The sequence below is a fragment of the Halichoeres trimaculatus genome, unplaced genomic scaffold, assembly GCF_033239565.1.
Source record: "Halichoeres trimaculatus isolate MK-OKI-2021-1 unplaced genomic scaffold, fHalTri1.1 fHalTri1_scaffold_3, whole genome shotgun sequence".
Classification (NCBI taxonomy): domain Eukaryota; kingdom Metazoa; phylum Chordata; class Actinopteri; order Labriformes; family Labridae; genus Halichoeres; species Halichoeres trimaculatus.
In genome coordinates, this window is record NW_027437181.1 from 31,992,634 (window position 1) to 32,020,056 (window position 27,423).

The 27,423-nt window shown below is 40.4% G+C and overlaps 1 protein-coding gene across 2 annotated transcripts; it reads right to left on the bottom strand.

Annotated features, from left to right (window-relative positions):
• Nucleotides 1-6,250: 6,250 nt before the first annotated feature.
• Nucleotides 6,251-26,688, bottom strand: ulk3 (unc-51 like kinase 3). Of its 2 annotated transcripts, none has more exons than XM_074667161.1 (17): nucleotides 26,590-26,688; nucleotides 25,678-25,818; nucleotides 25,391-25,531; nucleotides 25,116-25,236; nucleotides 24,609-24,704; nucleotides 24,230-24,373; nucleotides 23,252-23,334; nucleotides 21,040-21,195; nucleotides 20,741-20,846; nucleotides 20,564-20,604; nucleotides 20,267-20,369; nucleotides 19,156-19,220; nucleotides 18,707-18,785; nucleotides 14,522-14,562; nucleotides 9,449-9,496; nucleotides 8,867-8,930; nucleotides 6,251-7,424 (listed from the first exon to the last, which is right to left on the bottom strand). In XM_074667161.1, exons 2-17 carry the CDS (start codon nucleotides 25,780-25,782, stop codon nucleotides 7,408-7,410), a joined length of 1,410 nt encoding a protein of 469 aa, XP_074523262.1. In that variant the 5' UTR covers nucleotides 25,783-25,818; nucleotides 26,590-26,688; the 3' UTR covers nucleotides 6,251-7,407. The 2 variants fall into 2 exon arrangements, with proteins under 2 accessions (XP_074523262.1, XP_074523263.1); XM_074667162.1 differs by having other exon boundaries at nucleotides 26,573-26,682.
• Between the last annotated feature and the right edge of the window lie 735 nt (nucleotides 26,689-27,423).

A 27,423-nucleotide genomic window follows, 5' to 3' on the forward strand; every position in this document is an offset into this window, starting at 1 on the left:
TCTTCAGCCCAATGACTCCAAAGTAAGCGCTGCATGTGGCTTTATGTTTCTCCGTCTAACGTTACGGAGATTAAGTCATTGTAACTGATACCTGCTGAGGAATTTAAAGTGTCTGGTCATTGCACAGTACACAGTCTGTGGAGCAAAACTATATATCATTACTCACCCCATGATTTCAGCTCCAGAAATTCTTTAATCGTTTTGATTTTTTTTTTTTACTTGAGGATGGTGGAAACTCAGTCAGTAAAATATGTCAGATGATCAGATTAGGCTGGTGTCAAATGGCCCAACCTCAAGCGGCAACCTGAGGTGTAAGAATATGAGATAATGCAGAAGAGCTAAAATCTATTGTTTCTCAAGTGTCCACTTGAGGCTGGCTCCAGAAGTACTGGATACGTTCACACCAAGCCCCCACAAAAAAGCTGTTTTCATAGTAGAAATTAACCTATTCACAGCCTGGTTATAAAAACGTCTCATGTCTGAATCCCTGTTTTTACAGCAAACACTATACAGGGGTGATTTTTTTTTTTACTCTGCAGTTAAGAGGATATTAAGATCACAAGCTTGCCCAATCAGAGGCACAGCTCAGGTCATGTGAGTGGCAGGTGCCCCATGTCTCTACGCAAAGCTCCCCTCACGTCTAATATGGCTGTGACAGCCAATCTGCTTCAAAAGTCAGTTTCAGAAACAGACGAGTAACGTCTGGGAGACTATGTCCATTCATTATTCAGGCTATGGTAAATACTTACTTTGGTATTTACAGTTGTAGTGGTGAAATAGTCATGTAGCAGTAAAGATAGGCAAGAGGTGAACACCTGTGAAACAAAATTCACTTTTAAAACATTCCAAATGAGAAAAAAAGAGTGTTGGCATGAGACAAAAAAGAATCAAGAAAACAACAATAACAAAAAAAACTGTTTTCAGGGACAAACTGAGGAAGAATACCATGAACCTGCAGTCAGCTCTTCCATCAAGATCTCCTCTGACTCCAGCAGCAAAGCAGAACCACCGCTAACAACACATGGTTTATCCTGACCAGCATAAAGATCTTCCACTTTTCTGCACTGGATCCGCTGCTACTAACGTCCTTATGTAAAAAAGAAATGTTTGCTGTACTCGGGGTCACGGTTGTCAGGAAGTCCCCAGCCTTGCGTGACAAAATAAATCTGTAACTTGAGCTACAGGTGGCAAATTTCAACATCCTCCAGCCCGGAAAGAACGCCTGCACAGCTTCTCCTGATTTTTCCTCAACCACAGGAATCCTCGATCACTTCCAACTGTCTCTTGTGTCATTAAAAAAGGAGATAGAGAAACACTGGAGGCCTACAGCTACAGTATAGCATGACTCGCTCTACTTTGGTTAGATTGTCTCTGTTCCAATCTGTCTTAACCACTGCCATGCATCTTAAAGTCCTCCAACATAACCCCCCCTTCAACCCTACTCACCCTGAATCTGGGAGCCAAATCAAAACAAACATGAGCAGAGAAGCCTCGGGGAGTTGAGTGTGAGGAGGGGAACAGGGGGATACAGAGGCAGCTCTGTGCTTGAGCCCATTTTCTAAATTATCTTTATTCGCCATTTCTCCGAAACCCCCCTTCCTCCGACCTCCCTAACCTGACCCCCACTCTCTCCTCATTACTCCAATGTGGGAGTGACCAGAGGATTTGGAAGGCTCTTGTCTCTCAAAGGTACAATGTTCCATTCATGATAACCATCGAGCCACAGTGAATGTCTGACCTGCGCACTGTTTTCGGAGCAAGGGTTTCTGGAATCAAGGGTCTGAGGCTCCTGAAGGTCCGACGCATTGAGACCCCTCCTCATGGATGATACCAGTAAGACTCAAACATTGTTCCATTAACAGGATCAACAGAACCAGGGGGATGAAGGGGAGCAGGCAACAAGCAGTGTTGTTGAAGCTGCAGGGAAATGGAGGCCAATTAAGCCACAATGCCGTAGGTTGTGGTCAGGTTAAGAGACCGAGGGGGCTGTCACAGAGGAGGGGGTGGAGGGTTAAGCTTTTCCATTTCAGAATCCTTCTTTCTGGGTTGCATTAAGAATATTATGTGTACTGTTTTTGGTGTGTGTATGTGGGGGGCACAATCTGGCACAACTCCTACACATAAGCAACAAAGCAAGCACAAGGGTCAAAATTGCATCCAAAGTTTTCCTGGCAGTAACTTGCTCCAGTCATGATTAAAGAAATAAAGCTGAGCCAACACCACGGGCAAGGTTGGCCAATTAGAGTCCCCCCTACGCTGCACGGCACAGCCACAAACGCTGCACCCAGTGGTTCCTCATCCTGCTGCTCCAGGACTCACTGCCTGCTCTCTGCTCTAACCAGGGTCTGGGAGTGATTTACACCTGGCAGGTGAATGTGATTAAGCAGCTGGTGGGGCAGAAAACAAACATGACTGAGAGTTCTGGGTGGATTTAAAAACCACTTGTTTAACCAAAGGCAACGACAGCCAAGCACTGCATTTCACAACTTCTCGTACAACTAAACATACTTTTCCTGAACTGGTGCATGGCTGTATCACAGTATCACTGTCCTATGAGCCACGCCTGAAGACCGCTCCTGAGGAGGGGTTTTATTTTTTGACTTTTTTAGTGTTAAGAACAAGAAATATAGACCTGTATCCAAACTGAGTGTGGCTCAGCTGGAACAGTGACTGAAGCCCATCCACATCTGCAGTAATCCAAACCTTGCTATAAACAAATCAGCCTGATGACATCACTATGACATCATCAGGATTTTTTCCTCACTTTGGGCTTAAGCTTTACAGAGCTCTAGCAGACCTTGTAAATGTTGGACCTGACTGAGGCATGGTTTTTCAGACCTGGATTGGGGATGCTCCAGTCCAATCCTGGTATTTTTATTTGGTTCCAAACACAGACCATGTAAGAAATTGACGTAGTTTCCATGATGTCATCCACCTGTTTCTGATAGGGGGTTTTGAAGCAAATCATTGACAGAAGCCATATTGGAAATGGGGCGGGCTAAGAGCCTACGCTCTAATAGCCAAAGGCGCCTGCCTGTCAGTCGATTGAACTGTGCCTCTGATTGGGTCAACTTGCGTTCTTAGTATCTTCTGCAGAGTAAGAAAAACATCCACCCTCATGCAGTGTTCTATTAGAGAAATTAGGTATTCAGACGGATACTTTTTGTACCAGGCTGTAAACATGCTTATTTCTGCTGTGTAAATGCCTTGGATGGGCTCAGAGTGTATGTGGTTTCAGGTACTTCTGAAGCCTGCCTCAAGTGGACAGTCAAGAAACTGAGTTTTTAGCAAATCTGCATTGTCTCATAATTTTGGAGGTTGGAGCTTGGATCCAATACGGACCTAAAAAGTTAGATTGAGTATTTGTGACAAAGGTTTGACTGAGATCTCTTCTATGCTCTTCTGTGTTACATCATCAACGCTAAGTCTGTGCATTTTTTCCAGACAGAGCTAATATATCATGAGGGAAGATAACTACAGAGACAAACAGTTTGGAGTTGTTTCACACTTATTTCACCAACAACTCTGGTGGCAACCTGCAACATGTGCAAGTCCTCATTTATCCTCTGCTAAACTTTACAGTTAAACTGTGGTTCCTATTAGTGTCTAATAATTCAGTCAGTTTAATTATTTGATCATTGGACTTTGGTCTAAAAGATTAGAAAAGCCTGAAGTTGCCCAAACATGATTTTCAGTCTTGTCCATAAATTAAGGATTAGAAAATGTTAATTTAAAGGGGACATATCATGCTTGTTTCTCCTTTTCACCATGCCAGACTAGGATGCCTGTAAAGCATTTCTGCCCTCAGTACAAGTCATTTAGTTCCTTCATTGCCCCACAATAGCGTTCTCAATATCCTCAGTTTAGGCCATTCTGAAGATCTCGTTGAAATGCTCCGTTTTGAGAATGACCTCCAGTAACCTCGCAACGTCGCAGCCCTTTGTGCTCTGATTGGTCAGTTCTATCGGGGGGGGGACTGTAACATGTATAGTTTATACGTGGAAATATAGGCAGACTTCACCAATAAACTATTTCTATAACAGGGCTCCATCCTGCTCCTTCACTTTTCTCTGTCTGTTTTATCCATCATGCTGAAAGTGTAGTCTAAGGATCGCCTCTACCGTCAGTTCCTCACTATGTTATTACCGCAGCATTATTGTGGTCCAGGTTCACAGTGCATGTTAGAACAAGCATGCAAATATCACAGTCTCACAAGTATTACGACGTCTGCTAAAACTACTGTGTTTTAACTGCCATGTAAAGCCAAGCTGCTCAGCAGGGCAGAGTCCCTGCATCCAGCACTCAGTCAAGTTAGCCAGAGCAAGTAGGGAGCTTTATTTTTACTCGGCTCTTGGTGGGTGTATCCCTCGGTGGCGGTTGTGTGACTAACTGACATCACAGAGGAGGAGCTGCTTTATCAGATTACTCCAATAAAAAGAAAGGATCCTTGTGTCGTCACGAAGGTCGAAATCTCGCGGCCAACTGGCAATGACCTATTTTCAGAGGCATCAAATCTCGTTCTAGAATATCAGAAAAAATACAATATCTCATTTTTTTTAAATTCAGGGGGTGAAAGGTCTTGTTTTCAAGTTGATTATATTATATGTATTAAATCAGGGATCAGCATGATATGTCCCCTTTAACTCTGATACCTGATCAGATCACTGACAGTACCAAAGCCAAGGTATCAGGATTTAAAATGTTGGTTGAGTGCATCCAGTTAAGATTTTAGAGGACATTAAAAACAGGTCTGGTGATCAAATTTAGTTTTAACCTTAAGTTTGTTTGACCCTCAGTAGGAACCGTACAGTTAATCGGAGTTAACCTTATATAGACCAACTGATATGTCAGTCAGGTACTGCTTCTACAGTGGTTCACTGTTTGTGAGGTTTTCATAGGGATGGGCGAGTAGTGGTATCTGCATCATGTATCAGGCTGTTTTCAGCCTTATTTCATGGTGTGGGTACTCATCAAGGTTACTGATACCAGCTGTCGATACTCAAGGCAAAAGAATCTTATGTCGAGCAAGTCCTCCTAGCCAGTATTTAGGTGCTACATTGCTGCAGTTTGACATCACGGCAAATGTGATTCAGGTCTTGTTCTGACAACATGAATGAACCTTGGAGAGTTAACAGTTAGACCGTTTTTTTGCACTTCAGTTTATTTTAAAAATGGCTGAAACTCAGAGAGTTGTTAGTTTTATTTTGCACTTTTAATTTATTAAAAACAAATCCTAAACTCAGAGAGTTGTTTGTGTTTTATTTTGGACGTAAGGGCAGAGTGTCTGTGCTGTCTTGGTTTAAAATAATCTGTCATTGTTCATTGAAATTTTATGTTTCAAAAGTACTAGTGGTATCGGTGTGTACTCAAGAGGGAGTGTACTGGTATCGGTGTGAAAAAAGTGGTGTCAAACATCCCTAATATTCAACAGGGGTGGGCTTAAGTAATGATTGATCTGATCTATCTATAAATAATTTGCAATAGAAGAAAGTCAGAAACTGGAATTTTTCAGTATCTCACTGCATCCTGACACTGTCCTCATTAAAAAAAGCCTAAGCTGACAAGGCTGTTTACCTGACTGTTGACAAAGAGAGGGAAAGACATCTTTGTGACCAACTCTGACGTGTTTTCATGGTTAAAAGCTAACAGAACGGAGAGCAGTGTGGGAGTGTCTCTGAAAAAGACCAGTCACATGTCGTTTGTGAGACATGTTCCAGTGACATTAAAGAGAGACATACACTTTAAAAACATCAATCTCAGCTCATCTGAAAAACAGACACAGAAGTAATGGACAAAACTGATTTTCAAAATGGGTGCATCTCTAGTTTTCAACCCAGAGAAAAGATTAAACAGCTTGAAAATGTAAAAGGAGGTGACTTAAGCAGCATGACAGAAGAGATAAAAACAGAGTCTGAAACAGTTGTAATGAATTCCTTGCGTGACTAAGATAATTGTGAAGCAGTAATAGTCTGAAAATTGATAAATTTAGTTTCCATAGTTTTCCAGACTTCCGTATGAGTGTTATAATAATCAGATGTCCTTACTTTCCCATGCCTCCTCCTCTCTTCTCCTCCTGTGGACATGAGCCAGCTGTTCCTGCAGAGTGGCCCTCCAGATGATGACGATGGCCAGGGACCAGCAGCGTCGCTCCCATGACGGCACATTAATCTTTCCATAGGCCCTGAAATACGAGCGTTTGCCTGGTGCTGTTGACAAAACATCCAGGCTACAAAGACCTCAGTGAGCGCGGTTTTATTTCTTATTTTTGCATTTTAATAAATACATGAAATTTAAATTCACAGCTTTACAAAAATTCAAATAAAAAAGAAATAAAACAGTACAGCGCTGTGCCAATCTTTTTAGCAGACACAGTTACACTCTTCACCTTTAAATCCTGTTTCAGTTATACTCTCCACTCTGCAAAGTTGAGCCTCAGTTTGGAATATGGAAGCGCTTAACCTTTCTGAGATCAAACCGGTCTGTGTAGACCTACAACAGAGAGGCTTATCAGCCTGCCACCGGCTGCTAAGCTTTTCACCGTTTCACAGAGGCCTGGCTATGAAGGCTTCGCTTGAGTTCCACAACTCACTGTATCCCTCAAATATCAAAGCAGAGCCAAACCTAAGAAAATCCAAGTCCAGTGTAAATAAGGCAGAGGCCGCACCTCTCCAGTTTTCCCCTCATCGTGGTGGAGAGGGCTCGATCAGTGGAGAGAGCATGGTGAGCGTGTGGTTCACCCACAGTAAAGTCAGTGGGGAAGGAGGGATGAGGGGGAATGCATGTTTGTAAAGGCCTCAATATGATTTAGATATTACCTAAGTTCAAAACTCACATGATCCCTCCTGTCACAGTTCCCAGTTGATCATGTTTTGGGTTGTCACCGTTTTTGGGCGTGCACAGAGTACTGTTGAATGTTTGGGCTGAAATCAGTGCAGCAGCCTCAGTTTAACTCGTTTACCATGACAGTGTGGTATTGTCATACAAGCTGTCCAGTATTAACATATCAATGGTGCATCAGGAGGAGGGATTTGAGGCTGAGCATTTGCAGAATCACAGTGTAAAGCATTTTCACATTCACCAGCGTGGATGCTCAAAGTTCAAGAGCTTCTTTTAGTTTTTCACCAACCTTTTTTTTTTTTCTCCCAGAAAGAATTAATAAGCTCTCAACCTGCCAGATAAATCATCAGCCCTCCTGCGTCAGCCAAAGCATTCACCACATGAAACTGGCAACTGCAACATCCCACCCAGACAGCGTTCTGCCTGGGTTAGGATGTGGTGTGGCACTGGTTTGATTTGGCCCCGGCTGTAGACCTGTTCAGGTGAAGTCTGTGAGTCCTGAACGCTGACTGACAGGCGATCTGATGCTGTGCGGTGCCTTTGACTCTGTTCACACGGTGGCCTTCAGAGTTACTGCAAACAGCAAGCTGAGAAAACACAAATGATTTATGACTTCAGTGGATTTTTTTTTTTTTTAGATGACAACATTTAAAAAATTGCTTGCTCATGTATTACATGTAATACAGAGAAAGCAACTGTGTAGGGTTAGTAGCCACATAAGACATTTGGCCACTTTGTTAGAAAAAGAAACAATTTCTCAATCCTCAATCCTCTTTGGGTGAAACACGAGTCCTGTCGTCCCTTTAAAAACGGATGTTTACTATCATGCTTTGCAGTTTTCAGAGGGCTGTTTACTCGCTGCCCACAGGTAAACACACTCAGGTAAACATTTTGACCTGGAGGAAAGATGGAGCCTCATTTTCTGACACATCAACGTAACATCTACATAAAAAAATTGTGTCACTTGAACACCATAAACATGGACATTTCATTTCCTATCTCTGTCGTGGGTCTATAATTTTGATCACACATGTGCTGTAAACGAAAGTCTGTGAGGGTTTAGTGCTCCAGGCTCCAGCAGTGAAGCTCAAACTGGGCCACTGAAACACAGAGAGCAGCCTGACATCTTAAATGTAAATTGCCTGCGGCAGGTTCCAGTGTGATGTTTTGGAGTAGTCTAAGGTCAGCAGACAGACTTGGGCGTTTCTGCGACCCTCTCAGCACAGCTGCTGTTGGCTCAGCGCCAGCCCGTACGGCTGACTGTGGCGTGGTTTTATTAAAATAACAGCAGCAGAATAAGAAGTCACGTTCTTGGTGAAACTTGAGCGGTCTCCAGAGTCCTTTTTGCCCTTCCCCCTTCCTCATTTTTTTTCTTATTCATAACTCCACAGGAATTTCTTGCTGAGAACAGGATATTGTCTCGGCTTTAAGTATCTACTATTCATCTAGAGCTGAGCCCAGAAAACACCAGGAATTAGACTGCATGTGTATATATGTTACAGCTATGGAAGTTAAAGTATATTAAATGAAACCTATACGACCAATGCATCACTTTTTAATAACACTGAAACAACTACAGGATAATCTATGGTAGAATACATTACTCATGGTTTGATCTGTGTAAGGACTACATGGTGTCTGTGTGTAGGTGTGTGTGTGTGTGTTTTGCCTCCTCTGATGTTTTTGTGTTAGAGGTTAGCCTTTTAGCAAGCACAGAGTCTCGCTTTCACAAGGTCAGCGTTACAAGGGGGCAGAAGACAGAGCTGCCCAGGGCTGCACTGAAATGAAATCAAAGAGCCAGACAGTCCTGCCGGGCGGCCAGCGCAGCAAGAGAATGGCTCATATTTTACAAGTGGAAAAACCTTTAATGAAAGGACATTTCATTACAACTTTCAGTCCTCATTTCACCCTCATAACCTTCCTGAACCAAACCTCCATAAAGCTGTTTATCAGAGCGGCTGCAAGGTTCCTGAAAAACACACAGTCACAAGCTGAAAAGCAGTTTGTGCTACACAGCTGATAAACTCACTGCTTCTGACGGAGTCTGCCAGAGGTTCTCGGTCCAGGGACGCGTCCCTTTGAGTCTCCTGCATCTGAAAAATGAACACACACCTGGTTTTGGCAGAAAGCAATAAGTAACAACTATTAAACATGCAGTATTCACAGAATATGGAAGCAACTTTATCTAACAAAAACAGTGTTCAAACCTAAGAGATTGGCTACTGAGACGATGAATTAGTCTCATGGCCAGCATATAAACATAAATGCTGTGCTGAAACTTTAAAAACCTGTACCTTTAAATAGATAGATAGATAGATAGATAGATAGATAGATAGATAGATAGATAGATAGATAGATAGATAGATAGATAGATAGATAGATAGATAGATAGATAGATAGATAGATAGATAGATAGATAGATAGATAGATAGATAGATGGATAGATAGATAGATAGATGGATGGATGTACAACCAAAAACAATTCTTCATCATCCTTATTTATTTTATTCAAAATTAAACACACTTTGTGTTGTGAGTTATACATTAATCCAAAGAATCCCACACTGTCTGTCTCACCTCTCAGCGAAGATTTAAGAGCGTGCGTGCTTACCTTGATGTGTTTCTTGAGGTATTCAGCTCTGGACATGAGGCTTTTAATCTGGTGAGATATAAAATATCAACAGATGTTATTACAATCTGTTCCTTCAACATAATTTCAACTAGGGATGGGTACCTTTCACAGTTCAAACAATACGCTACCAATTTACCTGGCAATCGGTACCGGTACTCAACAGTACCAATTTTCGGTTCTTATTTGTGTGTTTATATAGTAATAAATATTAATTTATTTAAATTAAATATATATATATATATATATATATATATATATTTATATATATATATATATATATATATATATATATATATTTGTCAGTTTAACACATTTATTCTTCAATAACCTTGCAATGCTGTGTTCATGTCCAGGATGGAAAATCCCAACTCTTCCACTCCCTCATAGTCACAAGGATGCATTTAGGTAAACATGGTACCTTTTTAATCTATGTGAAAAGGTACACGGTATCTTTGACAGAATTCGGTCGGTACCTTTAAAAGTACCAAATTTGGTACCCATCCCTAATTCCTACTTATTGAGAAAAAGCATTGTAGTTCTTCTCTAGCTTGTGGCATGGTACTGTAATGAGGAATTTTCCCGTCATAATGTGACTCTCAGTCAGTGACTCACAGACTTTGATAGTCCACTAGCATGTGTTCTTGTGTCACTGGCAGGTAGATGGCTACAGAATCCAAGGTTGGTTTTAGATTAAATATCTCATTTTGATGGACTGTTGAGTATTGAGCACATAGCATTCATCGAAGAATAAAAGCTGGTCTGTTTTTAAGGATTAAATTAAATTTATTTCAGTGTTGTGATTCAGTTTTTTTTTTTTTTTTTTTTTCAAATCTGCAGTTTTTCCAAATAACAACCCACTGGTATGTGAGTGACTAAAGGGGAATGAAATGTGCATCTTCATAATTATAATCTAACACAGTATTATCTGTTTTGCTTTAAAACATTGGAAACTAGATCTTTGAGTAACATAGATAATATAATTAGTTTATTGACTTTGCGCACCATTTTGTGTTTAATTAGTCACTCTGATCTGCTGGCATTGCAGTGATATTACACAGGATGAACAAGGATGACATCTAATGTTCTGAACCGATGGATTCAGATAAACAGCAGATTTTTATTTCTTTCACAACAACTTCTCTGGTTATTTTTGAGAGAAGTAAACAGTTTATAAAACAAACAAAACTTTCTTTTCTGAGGTGAACGCAAAATAGCTGAGGCTTTTTCTCCAGGGCTATTGCACAATTATCATTCAAAGCTGTGTAACACATACTACATGGATGCATGTTAGCATGCTAATGTTAGCCTTATGACTTACTGTGCTTCAAGCTTGGTTATGACAGCTCTTCACTTCACATAAGTTTTTTTTAAGGCTCTGGTTGAATTACTCTATATTTTTTACAAAAGCAACAAATCTGTATCATTTTGATACTGAGTTTAACATATAAAATTGTTTTAATCACATATCTCACCAGTTCCAGCCTCTCTGATGTGTAACCAGGAGACTACTCATATGTAATTAACTTTTTAAGAATGCTCTATCTGAACTGATCACCTCTGTTAAAAAACCTCTTCTTTGTGTCACATTTTGAAAACATTTCATGTTGTGCACATGTGCTGTTGGTAAAAGCTGTCGTCACATGCTTGAGGGAGCTCTTTACTGTGGTCCACTGATGATCGTGAAGGTTTTGGCTGCACCTCATGCCTACTTATATCACCATCTTGGTATCACTTCAGTAACATCTGAAGGTCATATTCACAGGAGATCTAAACTGAGGCTTAGATAACGCCCCTGTTGGATTGAATCATTTTTTAACGACTCTGTCCTTTAATCACCAAATGTTATAATGTGGAAGAAGTCTAAGGAAGCTCCACGAACACATGGATAACTTCCTGAGTTTAAAACTACACACAGCAGCAACATGACCCGGACATTTTCAGTCATACTGACGGTACAGTAGATCTTCATGTGTGGATGAAAGCTGTGGTTAACATGGAGACAGGATATGAAGCTACAGCTTTAAAGGCTAACGTGTGCTCTGCAGTAGATATGAACACACATGGAGGCCAGTCATGGCAGCATGTGCTGGTTCCTTTAGGTAAACACATGCTTTAGATTGAATCCCCCGCCCCCGCCTCCCTAATACTGTGTTAGATTATTACACCCCCATCTGAATTTACTCCAGACAAGCATCCATAAAACTTCAAATAGGGAGGTCTCTGAGGCTCCCTCAGACCTCTGTCCTCTCCTGGGATCTGTTGGTGAAATACTGTCTGTTGTTGGAGCAGTCTCTGGCTAAACAACGCACTAAAACAAACGTGTGTGGAGTGTTGAAGACGCGCACAGGTCCTTAGCATGTGTTTGGCAGAGTGTAATAACAATGCAGATATTTAGCATCATGATTACTGAATGTCTCAGCCAGCACATTTATTGGACCATCAAAGGTTAGGTCAGAGTTAGATGTTTGAGTTGTTGAGAGGAAAGGAAAGGTTTAATAAGGACACTGTAGCAAGAGATTTTCAGCCCCTCTGAACAAAATGTACACGTTATGAAGATCTGGATAGTGTCAGCAAGAAATTTGTATCAGACACAAAGAGAAGAAGGACAGCTACCTTAGTAAAACTTTTTCGCCCACAAAATGCAGCTGTGTGCAGGGTGCAAATTTATCTGTCACGTATTCATCACCTCTAGGTTGTGTCAGATTAACAGTAATGAGGAAAGCGTCTTTTTGTGATCCAAAAGTAGTTTATTCTCAGTTAACAAATTTGCGCAAAAGAATATTTTTCCTTTTGAAACATTTTCTTTAAACAGTATTCAAGACAGTCATTTGCCCAATTCATATAGAAAAATAGAGAAGTTGTTTTATGTTTTAATCTTCAGTTTGTATGTTTAAAGCACCTGTCTGTTTGACATATTTTGTTTATGTTAATTTAAAAAGTGGTATCCCATGGTGCTAAAACTCTGACCTTACCTCTCCACTCATAACAAATTAATAAAATCTTCAGTTTTTCTTCATTTGGTTAACACTCTTCTCACTACGCCAAACCCTCATTTACACATGTGGACCATTAAAAAACTTCCAGACAATTTAAAGATACCATCATTGTCATATTTTCAGGCAATAACCAGATTTTTTCTTGTGAATGTGCTTTCACTACTCTTTATACTCTGCTAAAGTCAGATTGGTGATGGGTAGTTTGTATTTGAGCAGGAGTTGTTTATATATTATGGTATGTCACTATGGCTAAAGGTAATTTCTGCAATAAGACAGAACATGTTACACAGAACTGAGTCGAGCAGTAAAAAGGGTAGCATGTCGGTCATTGCTCCAGTCACGTACTTGCAGTAGATTTGCCTGACTCATACCAGCTAATTCACATATTTGTGCATACGCATGCTTACATTTTTAAAGGAAAAGTGTAGATTAAGTGTGAATTGCATGCAGATCTTAAAGGGGCTGTGAAGAGTTTCTAAGTGATCTTGAAAAAGTCTCCCTGCTAGATGTATGACTGATTGTAATCCACACTTTGAAATAAGATTATCAGCACCAATATTACAGGTTACAAGTTATTTTAAAATGCTACTTCTTAGCTTCCAAGAACGGTCGAGCAGGACCGGATTGATTTTAGGCACGTCTAGGTCTCTATGACAACACCACGCTGGCTTAGTGGCGAAGTTTAGTAGTGAGAAAAGACATCTGTTTTTCTCTTCTGAAATAAATTTCTGTAATTAGTTTTGTAGTGATAGTGGACACAGCAGTCTAACTGTCAGACAGAAAAAGGACAGAAGAGCAGAAGAAAGCTAAATGGGAGAGTGATACAGTTAGCTAAAGGCTAACACATGAGCTAAACTGTTTGTGATAATGTTCTCTCCAACCCACAGTCAGCAGTTATTCTGCAGTGGTCTGTTCAAACTTGAGAGTCTATCAATAAAATGAAAAGTGAGGTTACGTTAGCTCTGATTGGTAGATGACTGGCAGGACATAACCAGGATTCACTCATGTTTCAGATTACTGACATGTCTTAGAGCACTGGACTGCCAGCTGCAAAATATAGATGACTACTAAACTACTTACAAACTGACTTGTTGTCACGTTAGCCTAAAGATATGTCAGAGCACTGGGCTGCCGATAGTGCTACATTTAGCCGGCTACTACCTTTGCTTGATGTCACATTTCAAACCATAGCACTACGTAACTGTACTGAAAAATACCTTACCTCAGGGCTTTGTATCACTTACAAAGTTGTCTTGAACAAAGAAAATTTGTTTTGATCCGATCTCCATTTAATTCCAAAACAAACACACACCTCACTAAAAGTAATTTATGACAGTGTGTGTGACACTCCAGGCCAGAAGGTGGCAAGGCAGTCCAATTAAAACAGATCCTCCTCACAGCATCTTTGAGTCAGGAAATGTTCAGGATCTTTGTGCATGTGTGAAAGGATTTACTGTAAGTTTTCCCAATGAGTCGATGTGGCCACAGTTAAAAAGTCCTCTCATTAGATTTCATTTTACAATGTATATACTGTATATCATCATGTCTGCAAATAAACAAGAATTAATTATTTTTTTATTCTGACACTTTCGTAAATAATATTAAGAAAAAAAACATACAAGTGTTTCCCAGAAACATGCTAAAAAATGGTCAAAAGACGGCCCCTAACTTTGTTTCATGTTGTTTGCAGCTTTAACTACAAGAGTCAATAAATTTACTGTCAGTCGAGCCAAACACTGAAGTGAAGGGTGTTATCCAGTTAAATGAAACTAAGGGGGACAACAATAAGTGGTCGTGTAATTCAGTATTGGTTGATCAAAAGAGTTCAAGCACCTCGTCTTATGACACTCAGTGATTTATGTGCATGTTACAGTAATAAAATGATGGATTGCATTATTTGGCCTCGATAACAACATGCACATGTGACCGCTGGGGTCATGTGATGAAGCCTCCACAGAGCTGGGTGATAAGCCCAGAGCTCTTTGGAGGTGACAGGAAGTCTTTCTCATTATGAGCACCCAACCAAAAGCTTCTCCTCACCCACTCACCCACTCACCTCACTGTGGAGCAGCTCTCTCCTGCGGCCCTGCGGCTCGGCTGGCTCACCCAGAAGAGGAAAAAAAAGAAACAGAGAGTAATGAGGAGAGGAAGGGAGGAGAGGGTCCACTCACTAATCACCTTGTTTGTTCAAGAAGAGGTCAACTACAAGATTGGATTTCTCCAGCATGTAGACGGAGTCTCAGGGGTGGAAATGATTCTAATGTAGGCCAGTGTTTTCCCAGTCAGTCATCCTGGAGGGAGAGGGAAACAGAGGGGGAGAGGAGGAGGAGGAGGAGGAGGAGGAGGAGGAGGAGGAGGAGGAGGAGGAGGAGGAGGAGGAGGAGGAGGAGGAGAGCACTCTGGTGGCAAGGCATGTTGGGAAACTGGGCAACAAAGAGCTCTTAGCCAAACAAAGAACCAATGTTTTCTCCCCTCAACCCCCCTGGTGGTTTCTGCTGTGCCCACACAGCGAGGCAGCCTGACACTGGAGAGGAGGACCGGGGTGGCATGGGATTAAATGGATGAGTAAATCATACATTATTGATTAGAGAGAAGTAAAGGTATGTTTTGCTAAATGAGAAAAGACAGCTTCACCTTCTTCACTTGGGTAAAACTGCAGAAATAAACATATTTGTCCTCATGACCCAATTTACAGTTCAAAATTAAAAACAAAACACGCTTGCTTGGAGGATACGACAGCATCCTTTCCTTGGTCTCAGTCTGACGTCTGATTTAAGTGCAATTGGTCTTTCAGTTGGGAAGAAAATTATTTATATATTATTGAAAATTATTTTTTCAACGGTTATAAATGTTAAGTCATGAACCTGTTTTAAAATGTGAGTGAAAAGAGCACAGATTTAAACCTTGAGGTTTACAAAATACTTGTGACTAAAACACTGACAAGATGAAGTTCTTTGATAACGCTTAACGAAACAGCCACATATTGACTCTCTGAAAAAACTTTTTGCGTTAACCACAAATTTAAGAGGTAAGAAAGCTCTAACCCGTATGAGAACAACATCACACACTCCTGATGTGATGATTTAAGCTCTTGTATAAGAGAGAGATAATAGTTTTTATTTGTTTCCAGTGAGCAATAACACAAACAAATAAAGTGTGCTGTCTGAATGAGAAGCAGATGGCAGGGCTCTCGTACCACACACAGGGTGCTGGCACCGAGTCTGATCCCGGCTCAAAGCCACATCTGGATCACTCTATCCCACCTCTTCCATTAGGCCGATCTTCCAGATGAGCTCATGAGCCCAGGCTAATGGACGCCAGGCCGCAGAGAGAGTCACTGGAGTCTCTTCTGTAGCTCCTCTGTCTGTTTGTCTGCCTGTCGCTTATTAAGTGTCTTCGTCTCCCTCCAAGTCTAATGCTTCACTCTGTCAGTTTGTCTTTACTCTTTCTAAATCACTTTCTCCAATGTATTTTCCATCTCTTTGAGTCTTTTTGGATGACTCTTTCTCTGTTTCCAGTTAAGTTTCACTTCAGAGTATCTCTACATCTTTAATCTCGCTCCAGCTTTTGTGTTTCCTTTTTTCCAGGCACTCTCTTTTGTGTGATTCACTCTTTTTCTTTTTCTTTCTTTTTTTCTGAGGAAGACCTCTCATTCATCACTTCACAAAGCCCATGAATGTGAATCCACTCACAAGATTTTGTGAAGCAATGATAAGCAAATTTGAAAATTGTATTATTTTGAAACATTGACACAGTCTACCTCTTACTTTGTTCTTTTTTTAAGTAAAGTTAGCTTTTCCTGTTTCACTTTGGGTCTAACAAAAGGTTGAGAAAGGGAGAGACAAAAATAAAAGAAAATAGAGCATAGATGCAGCAAATAAAAAATTATCTCACATTTTTATTCATTTATTCAAATAAGTCTATTAAAGTCTGGTCTTTTAAGTTTTTTACACTCAGTCCACTTGGTTCAAACCATAGGCTGTACACAGAGTGGACAGTGTGGCTTCGCCATGTACCATTTTACGGTTTTGAAGCCAAAATACCCCCGTCACAGGTGCAGCCATTGGTAGCTGTTGTCTAGCCGAGTCTGCGCGGTAGAGACTGTGAGGGATTCTGGGATAATCTGAGTGGAGCCGGGTGACAAAACTAAAATAGTTTTTTTTCTTTCGAGAGTCTTATCTCTTCTTGACTCTACCTCCCGACATATTTTACAATCCTCGAAAAAAATACACAAGAAGGGCAGCTGTCAATTATCGTTAAGCATGACATAAACACAGTTTTTAATGTCTTATAATTAATTAAAAAAAAAAACTTTCAGAAAAAAAGAAGACCAGAATACAAGGTAACCAAATAATATCTTCAAATCACCACAACAATCGGACGTGAAAAGCATTTCTACGAGGTGTATTAATTTTTTAAAGTTTGACCACAGCCCATCTGGAATAACTGGGGAGACAGATTTTTTTTACCTATACTGTAGCCAGTCACCAGGGGGAGCAGTTTTTGTTGGGACCTCACTTCAAGCCATTATTTTAATGTTTTTTATGGTTCAAACCCTAAAAAATATTTCCCTCTTTGGTTTTCTTTGTTCCCAAACTTCTCAGCCTGACTTAAATCTACATTTTTCTCATTCATCCTCTGCTCTGTAGAACGTTTTGTTCACCTATCCATTTTTCATTATTTCTTTCTCCAGCTCCTTCTCAGTCTGTTCCCTGTGAAACGTATGAAAACACTAACCTGAGATGTTGTATTTCATGTGTCAACACTACAATTACATTTTCTCCCATCCTCATTCACTATCGTCACAGTGTCCATGAGCAAAGGCCAACACTGAGAGGCACAGGAGGCATTCTTGCATGTATTCCCAAACTTGAAGGGCACGACCCCTGGGAGTTTGGAGTTATTTCATGCACACAGCTCTGGACTGCTAATAATGCACATCAGTTTTGTAAAAAAAAAAAAAAAAACCCTGTAAGGTAAGCTCTAAACCAAAGACAGGAAATGAAGACGAGTCATACCTTGCCCTTGTCCTAACCTCAACCAGCAGGGGGCCTTCCACTCTAATAATGAGGTTATGCACAGTTGAGGAAGACATGTTGCACTAATAGACTGAATGAAACATGATCATAGTCTCTCTGATGTCACCCAACTGTTTCTGTAACAGCTTTTTGAAGGCTTTCAACAGCAGGGGCCATTTTGGAAATAAGGCAGGCTTTGCCCCCTCAGGAGCAACTACAGGACGCCCGCCTGTCAGTCCACTGAGCTGTGACTCAGATTCAGCAAACTTGTAAACTATCTTCTAAACTGCCTTCATACTTCATGCAGTGTGAGTCTATTTTTGCACCAATGTGTTTATTTATGTTGTAAAACTTTGCCTCTTGGCTTGGTGTGTATGTGGTTTCAGGTCTTTCTGCTGCTAGCCTCAAAGCGGACACTCAAAGAACTGCAGTTTTTGCACTCCTGTGTGACTTCATTTCTCAAGGCGGGAGCTTGCCGCTTTGTTGCACTGTTACTTTAATTTGCTTTCTGTGTAAAAACTGGCTTGTTGGTTTTTTAATTGAATTCATGCCCTACAGTTGTAGTATTTTCTTCTTGTAGGAAATGATCCAAATAATTTTAGATATACAGGATTTGGTTTGCCAGGTGTCTGATAGCGCATGGTTGGGACGATGTGCTATTCTCACAATATGATTCTATTACGATTTTTGGGGTAACGATTTGATTTAAATTGCGATTCTTCAATATTTACAATTTTTGCGATTCTTAGTTTGTTTTTTTTCAACACCAGACCATGTGAAAAAGTTAAATGGTGATAATGTCTACGGACTTTATCAGGAGCCATATTTTTCCATAAAATTCACATCACGTGAGTGAGAGAGCAACATTTCATCCTCAGCTGGAGAAAGGTGGTAACTTTTTTTCCAATTCAGTTTATAGACAAAGACTAGAATGAAGAATTTGAATTAAACGAAAAAGTAGATTTTTTGACGAAAAAGCCCTATTTTGATGTTGTCAAACAAAGGCGCTAACAGAAAAATCCCGATATACCCATTTTCGATTTTTTTCCCCCAGCCCTAGTGCATGGTATTGTTAATGTGAGGTTGGGCATGAACTTTTTCTGTGTATGTGTATGGTGAGTAGAAGGGGGGAATATTTGATCTAATTAAAGGGGCCCAGCAGAAAAAAAGTTTCAAACCACAGTTTAAAGCAATATTGTTTGAAAATGAAGTAGTTTATCTACCTGCTAGTGCCAGCAGTAGCTCTCCTAAACACTGCTGATACACATCCAGCGCCTCCTGATCATCAGCTCCACTCTCCTCCTGCAAGAGAAGGTTTAAAATGAGGTGAATCATCACTCCAGATAAACTGAAGCCACTTTAGTAGAAACAGAGTTGAACTTTTTCATTCTGTTAAGGAAATCTGTGACCGGTGGTTGTACACATCCTCAATATTTTTAGGCTGTAAATGGCAGAGACACACAAATATAAAACATACGGGTAGTAAAACCGCAGAAGAGATGTTTTTGGTTCACCAGTGATTTTAAAAGATGTGGTTTGGAAAGCAGGCTGAGAAAGGGGATTGGTTTGTGCCCTGCTGGTTTGTTTTTTTACTCTTGTATTACTTCTGCTTCACCCTGTCTTTGTGTGTTTCTAAAGCAGTGTCATCATGCAGCAGTAAACCCCCTCTGACCTTAGCAATGGCAACAGAGGCCATCTCCAGAGCAGCCAGCAGCCGGGGCTGGTCCCGAGACATTTCTGAGAACAGATAAAAAACACCACTATAGGATCAGCTGAATAACTTGTTGAAGCACCAATGCCTTACACAGAAATATGCAACAACTTATAAAAGTTTTGTCTTCATCCAAGTCCTGGAGTTGAGACACTACAGAGTTCAAAACATTTATTTTAGGGCAGTGAGCAAAAGAGTCTACAGACTCTAAGAGAGTAAGAGACTCAAACATATCATTTTGCAGCTGACCTTGACCTTTGACCCAAAGCAGGGGAAAAGAAAACAAAATAAAGATGCAGGAGAACAGCGTGTGTACAGCTGTGTCATCGAATTTCCCATCACTAAAATAATACATTTTTAAAGATATGTTAACACAGTACAAACTAGAAAAGCACTCAGAGAGCGCAGACCTACACCAAGCATATTGTGATTGTCACGTAACACTTTAGTCCTACTTTAATGTTATACTCCCTTTCAGCAGACTGTCTGCTACAATTTGGTGTTAGTTGCAGGTTTGTACGATAATTTGTTGCCTGACAGTGTTGAAAATTATGATGACCCAGTACATATTTCATATTTCAGATCTTAGTATCCATAATATTGCCAGGATCTGGATCGTACTTTTACATCTGTCAGAAATTATGGTGACCTTGTCTTGTATTGTTTTGCAAAGCAACCCAACCATTTATGATGGAGTTATATACACATATGGTGAAAACGGCCCTATCTCACAATGATAAAGAATCCTTTAAAGGAAATCCTGGATCCAGACAGTAATACTTCTTCCTTATCCCATTTAGAAGATTCCCTGAAAATTTCATGAAGATCTGTCAGTAACTTTTTGAGTTATGTTTTACGCAGAAAAACAAACAGACAAACTCTTCTAAAAACATAACTTTCTTGGCAGAAGTAACATTTATAAATGGTTTAAAAAGTAGAAAGATTCATTGCTCAGTTTAGAGCAAGTATAAAAAAACTCACACTCAAGTTTCTCTGTTAAGCAGCCCCAGACCAGACCTGGCTAAAGCCGACATGCAGCAGCTCTACTTCTTCGCTGAGCTGTGTTCTTTACCTCGCAGGACATCCCTGGAGGTCCGGGCCTCCTCAAAGCTCAGTCTGTTGTCGGAGGCCACCAAGGCTTTCAGCTCCTCAGCTCTGGATGCGTACTGCCTGACCTGCGGGAAGTCCTCTCACATTGACTCAACTTAATCATGTCTACCATGCCATATGCTCCTCATCCTCTCCATATGGTATTAATAGAGGAGAATTCATTCCCAGTGAAAGCCACTGGAGTGCAATGGAAAAATAAAGACCAACTGAGAATAGAAAGTAATCCAAATGTGAAGGGGGGAAGTATTCTCAGGCTTACCTTCTGCCTGAGGACGTCTTTACGTTGTCGGTCCGTCTCGTCTGGGGACAGCAGAGAGAAGAGAAGTTTGGTTTTACTTTAAGTGCACTTTGCTGGTGTATCATAGTCAAACAAAGGCAATGCATTGTTGGAGGGCTTAAGCCACAGAGAGGATATTGAAGAAGTTGTTTCTCTCACAGTAAATAGCGGGGACAAAGTGCTCAAGGGCACTGCAGTACAGAGAGAGAGCAGCAGACCTCTCCCCCTCCTGGTCCTTCTGCACGGCCTGCAGCACCAGCTCTTTCTGAAAAGAGGAAATAGGAAGTGGCTCCACTGAATGCAAAGAACCCTCCACTGCTAATGCATGTAGGGTCACATGTGGAGCACAAACCTTCAAACATATGTGTACATTTACTCAGACAATCACACACTTTATTAACGGTCGTCTGGAGCAGAGACACATGACAGCACACATGTCCCCTCTCTTATTCCCTCACCGCTTTCACAAGGCTCTCTTCACTTGGCATGTGCTCCAGATCCACAAAGGGGTGAGTGAAGAACTCCGCAAAGGTGATCCGAGCATCTGGATTCCTCTCTAACAGCCGCAGCAGAAGGTCTCTGCAGTCCTTGGATACCCTGGCCCCGGGAGGGAGCTGATGCACAAAACACGACCTTATTATGTTACACTCAATCCACGGGAAGATGCAGGGAAAAGGACAGCAGATTGTTGCCAGTGACCTTCTAGTCTCACGTCACTACTTTTTATCAAAAGATGACCGTAAAACTTGTTGTGACTCTCTTGGTAATGGGCCGTATGCTAATGCAGTCCATTGAGCTCCAGCCTAATGTTTGACACATAATCCAAGTGCATTGAAAGCCCTCCATCAAAAAAGAGTTCTGTTATCATTGATCAACCCATTGTTGATTAACATTTGGTTTGTGTATTCAACAGACTTCAGCCTCTGAAAACACACACAAATTTTAATAACTACAGATTTTTCATTCCCTTTCAATTTAAGATCATAATAAGTTGTTGTTTCAGCTGAGCATCTCCACTTTAGTCTTCCTTATGTGTCAAATGAAAATGGGTGAAATTACTCCCCCTGGTGGTCATATAATAAAAAAAAATCTCTAAGGTTTATTTTTAATGAAGATGGTCAGACATATCTTTGATTATAACATGTTAATCTATTTTTTAAAATTCCTAAACATGTTTTTTTTATTAATTGTAAGTTACCAAGAAGTTAGGGTTATATACATTTTTCACCAGAGGCAAAATTTGACTAATGCCCTTTAAAGCTTTACTTTTCCAGTTGATTTGATGTTATACAAATTCTCTTTGATGAAAAAACAAAGAAAACCTCTTTTTGTCAAACAGTATTGGGGCAAAAATATTATATATCCAGATCTACTGAGAACGAGACCGCAGGGAAAAAAAATGTTTACAGGTTTGAGATCGCTATTTCTGCAACCTAACACAAATGTGCAAAAGTTAGAATTTATGAGGATAACTCTTTTACAATGTACTGAAGGCTCCATGAATAGATAGGTACTGAAGTAGCCTCACTTTTATATATCTGCATGGTTAAATCCACATTTCAAATGGAGGTTATTAGTGCCAAAACATTTTATTTTTAAATGCTATTTCTCAGTATCTGTGGTCTGATTAAACATGAGTTAATTTAGAGAATATAGATCAAAAGTCTCAGAAACAACACCATGCCAGCAAAGTTAAACCATGAGAAGCAAGACCTGTCCACTCTCTTTAAAAAACAATTTCTGTGAATTACTGTGTAGTAACAGTGGAAACTGGAGCTGGACTGTCTGATAGAAAAAGGAGGTCAGAGCAGAAGAAAGCTAAACAGGAGAGTGATAGAGCACAGGCAACAACACGGCTTAAACTGTAATAATGTTCATTTCAACCCACAGTCAGCAGTTATTCTGCAGTGGTCTGTTCAAACTTGAGAGTCTATCAATAAAATGAAGAGTGAGGTTACGTTAGCTCTGATTGGTGAGGTTGGAGTTGGTGGATGAGCACTGGTAGGACGTAACCAGGATTCATCAACGCGATATGTTACGTCTCAGAGCACCTGGCTGAGTAATACTAAATAATCTGCTTACCTATTGGACAGTAAACTATGCTACGAACTGAGTTTACAAGTCTTTACAACAGTAGTTGACAATGATAGAGCTCATGTGAAACTAAGTCTTTATCCCACTACAGATATTGGATAGTCCTTACAGTGCCTTTAAGTTGAGCTTTAAGATGCTTGTGTTGTTCTTTATGTAACAGTGTCAAACAGAGCGTGCTGAGCAGGTGCATCCATTGGTTGAAAAACACAGAGAGTCATGTTTCACTTTCAGTGCAAAAGCTATCCTTATGGTAGGATACCTCATGGTATCCTTATGGAGGCTCAGTCCTGGACCCTGTGGAGGTGGAGACTGGCAGGGCTGGAGAGTGGTGGACGGGCTGTCATCATCTATTTTCTTATGGACCTTTTTGCACTTTCTATACACTTTGTTACTTTTGTTTTATTGATTGCTGCTGTGACTCCTGAATTTCCCCTCGAGGATAAATAAAGTATTTTCTATTCTATTCTATTCTATTCTATTCTATTCTATTCTATTCTATTCTATTCTATTCTATTCTATTATTCTTGAGCTTACACCCAATCCAATAGACTGACTCATTCATTGCTCATCACATACCTCGATAGGTTGGTTGCTGCGTATCTTCTCCTCCAACTCTGCATATGACCTTGATGCAAATGGTGCTCGGCCAAACAGCGCCTCTGTATGCACAAAAAAACACATTACAATGGCAGCAGCAAAAGCGAAATTAGCTTTTACACAATTTTTTGAGCTATGAACACATCTCTTGTCTTGGTCGATGTAAAAATGTTAATGTAAGAGAGTGACTAAACATACTTTTAATGCTTAATGCCTCAAAAACACCAAATATGTCTTGCAGTCTTGCTTGCTCTGTTGCATGTTGTCTTGACCGATAAGTTCCCGCACCTCTCACTCCATTGATTGTCCTCTCTTCATCCATGTCGGGCTGTAAAACCTCAAATCTGTTGACTCCTGGTCTGGCTCTGCTCATTATGTCTGTTTGTTTTATTTTGAAAGTCACTGGGTGTTTTTAGGTAGTTTCCGTGCACGATTTCCTGACCTACTCGATCTTTCTTACGCTGAATTTATGCCTCACAGCTCCTGTGTCCAGAAAAATATAGGATGGCTGCATATTGCTTGTGGCCTGCTGGACCAGCCTTGCAGCCGGACTGCAACAGAGCAGTGTAGTTGACAGATTGACTTGAATGGAAACCTATCTAATCCGGTGCCATAACGGAGCAGAGACTGGAGACGCATCTGGTGTATTTCAGTTGTGAGATTTCTTTTTAGATTTAGAGCCCATCATAGAAAAAACATTGTAAACATTAAAAAAATGCTTGTCCATTAGGTTACTTTACTTTCAATATTTTAATACTTAACACCTATATACATATAAGTAATTTGAAAAGTGATAAATAATGAAGAAATAACAGACAGCTGATGTGTATTTGTAAGGTACAGATACAGCCAATGATGAATGTTTCAATTTAGTTTGTGACCCACTCAGTGCTGGGGTTAAATCCCGCAAGGCCAGTGAGCTTATTAGTTTTCTATTACTGGGAAAAAAAAACTCACCATAAAGAATGACTCCCACTGACCAGAGATCCACCCTGGAGTCATACTGACGCCGGCACACCATCTCAGGAGCCATGTAGAGAGGAGAGCCTCTCAGGACACTCTGCTCATCCCACGGAGACATGTACTGAGCAAAACCAAAATCTGAGAGGGAACAACAGATATGACATGTTCACGCTGAAAGATTACAGTTTATACCTCTCTGTGAACTGCTTTACATACTGACATGTCCATTGTCTATCAACTGCACAGATGGGCTTTGCTTAGAATCATAACCCTTTAATATACAGCAACATGACATAAAATAACCCACTATGACTGGCAAAAGATAACCTGCAAAAATAATAACATAATTCTCATCATGTGTTGATTGGATTACCTGCTAGTTTGAGGATGGAGCCGCTGAGCAGAATATTCTGGGGTTTCAGGTCAAGGTGAGAGATGTTTCGCTCGTTGAGAAACTGGAGTGCACAGGCTGTGTGGCAACACATACAGACACATGATGAAAAGAATAATTAACCAAACCAAACCCACAACACAGCCTTTCAGTTTTCTCCAACAAAGACAGAGTTTTAAAGTGTTAACTAAACATGATCAAAGTAATTACAGTGTGTGCAGTGTGTGGATGAGAAATGTTTGGCATTTGAGTCGAATTTTTTTTTCTATCCAAAGTTTTGTATCTTGCAGTAAACGAAAGAATCTAAAAAAAAAACTGATCAATACACAAATAATATGCTGTTTACATGGAGCCAAAGTTGACTTAAGTTATTTCCTTAAAATTCATTTCATACAATACATTTTAAAACATTTGAACATTTATTTTGAGACAAAGTATGTCCAAACGTGTATAGAAACAGACCATTAGACTAGTTTTGCAAAAGCTCACCTATCTGCTGCAGGAAACGTCGGGCCACCCTCTCAGGTAAAATTCTACGACTCCGGATGAAGCTTGAAAGATCTCCACCAGAACACCACTCCAGGATCAGATAAATGTTCTCAGCATCCCACTGCAAAGATGGTTTTTGACATTCAAGGGATAAGAATAAATTATTTCTTCACTTCAATTCATAAGCAAAAGACTGTGAGAGTAAGGTTTTTTCCTATTCCTAATATTTATCCACATAAAGCTCCAACAAATCTGACGACTGTGCACAAACTTACCTGAAAGTCTTTCAATTGGACTATGTGAGGATGACGCATTGTCTTGAGGATTTCAATCTCTGTCAGCAGGTTTTCTGTGGATGACTTGTTAAGAGTCTTCTTTGCAACTACCTTCACTGCTACTACCTCTCGATTATCTCCCTGTAACATCAGACACAATTTCAAAATAGAGTGAAATAAAAAATAAAAATAGCAAACTCCCGAGTTAACCTTTTGTGTAAGAAAAACAAAATGTTGCCAAATTTATTGGACTGATGATACAAGCTCCTGCTCTGCCTTAAACTCACCTTTCTGTAGGCTTTGTAGACTGTGGCATAGGTGCCACTGCCCAGCCTCTCTGTGAGGATGAAGTCAGACAGTTTTGGTGGAGCAAAGCTGGAGGTTGAAGCCATGATGACAGCAACATCAAATGGCTTAGCAGTTTGTGGCTGCAATGACAGAAAACAATGTTATTCAAACAGAACAAAGGGGCTGAGTCACCCAGGAACTAAATAACGAAAGTTGTTCTCTGAACCAGTTCAATTCGTTGTCAGAATAAAGTATAGGGGTCAAAATGAGGACTTAAATAACAAACACATAGCTGAGGTTTGCACAGTACAGCAAAAGATGTAGAAACGGACACATAGTGCTGACGTTCAGTCCACACAGGACTTTGACTGAGCTGAATGGGTCATGTTTGATGACTCACCACAAGTATAAGTTAATGAACATCTGCTCCTGGTTATTTAGGGCTTTACTGAACAGATAAGAAGCCAGCCATTGCAGACGCTGTTGAATACATCACATTAACATATTCATATCCAAACGTAGCTTAATGGACGTGAAATACCACCAGACAAAAGGCCAAAAATGCAGGGCAATGTCCTTTTCATTAAGTTAGTTTGGACTGAATCGAAGTTTGTTAATTTGTTGTTTTCTGTTGCTTTATAATGCGGAATATGTGTCGGACTTCAGATAGGCTTGTCAGAGGTCTTACTGTGTCAATGGTCTATCTCGTAGATGAATAAATATACACCAAACTGACAGTTAAATGAACGAAATGAACCTTAGTTTGGGAGCTAGCTACAAGTTCTGGCTAGCTAACCCAGCCCCTCCTGTCTTGGTAGGTCTCCGGTTTATAAACAGCGGCTGAAATGTAAAGCGAATGAAGGGGTATTTATCCGAGTTTAGTAAAGTACTTACAATTTTTGTTCAAATACCTGATTCTTCCTCGTGGACTGATGAATCCTCTGCTCCTGAATGTCTGTTTACATTCCTGACAGCCAGGCTTCCCTGCACGCTGCACTGCAGAGATCAGCTGACACTACAAATCCATCAGAAAATATGATCCTGCCCCCTAGTGTAAGTCCTGCGTTACTGCACTACACTGTAAGCAAAGTCACCAGCCACTATTGTTTGGTACTCATGATCAACTGCTTCAGACGCAAACATCTTGTCCGTCAATCACTTGGCAGCAATGCAATGCATTTAGACATGTAGACAATTGTGGAGTGTAGCGGCTGAAGATAAAACTGAGAATCAGAATGGAGAAAACAGGTGTTTCAAAGGCACTTTGAGCATAGCAGATCAACTGGAAATTTTCACACACACAGGGTTTACAGAGAATTCTCCCAAAAAAAGAGAATGGTTTGAAATGATAGAAAGACAACAGTAAGTCAAATAACCACTTGTTTCATCCAAGGTCTGCAGAAGACCATCTCTGAAACTTAGGCTACAATGCACATGGGCTCACTGAAACTGGGCAATAAGAGATTGAAAAGCTTTGCCTGGTCACAGTCTGTGTATTATTATGACCTGGTTGTTTTATTTTATAAAAGTGAGCAGAGATTATGAAATTGGAGGGCAGTAACACTCATCTTTTGACAGTATTGACTGTAGTAACAGAGCCAATGTGCTTTCTGCTCTGTAGTTCTGTAACCTTCCGTTATCACTTACACACATGCCCATAGTTTGAGGCCTGAAGCGCTCCTTTTCCCAGCACTCACTGTTCAACACGAGTTAACCCTTAGATGACCTGTTCTGACTCAAAAAAA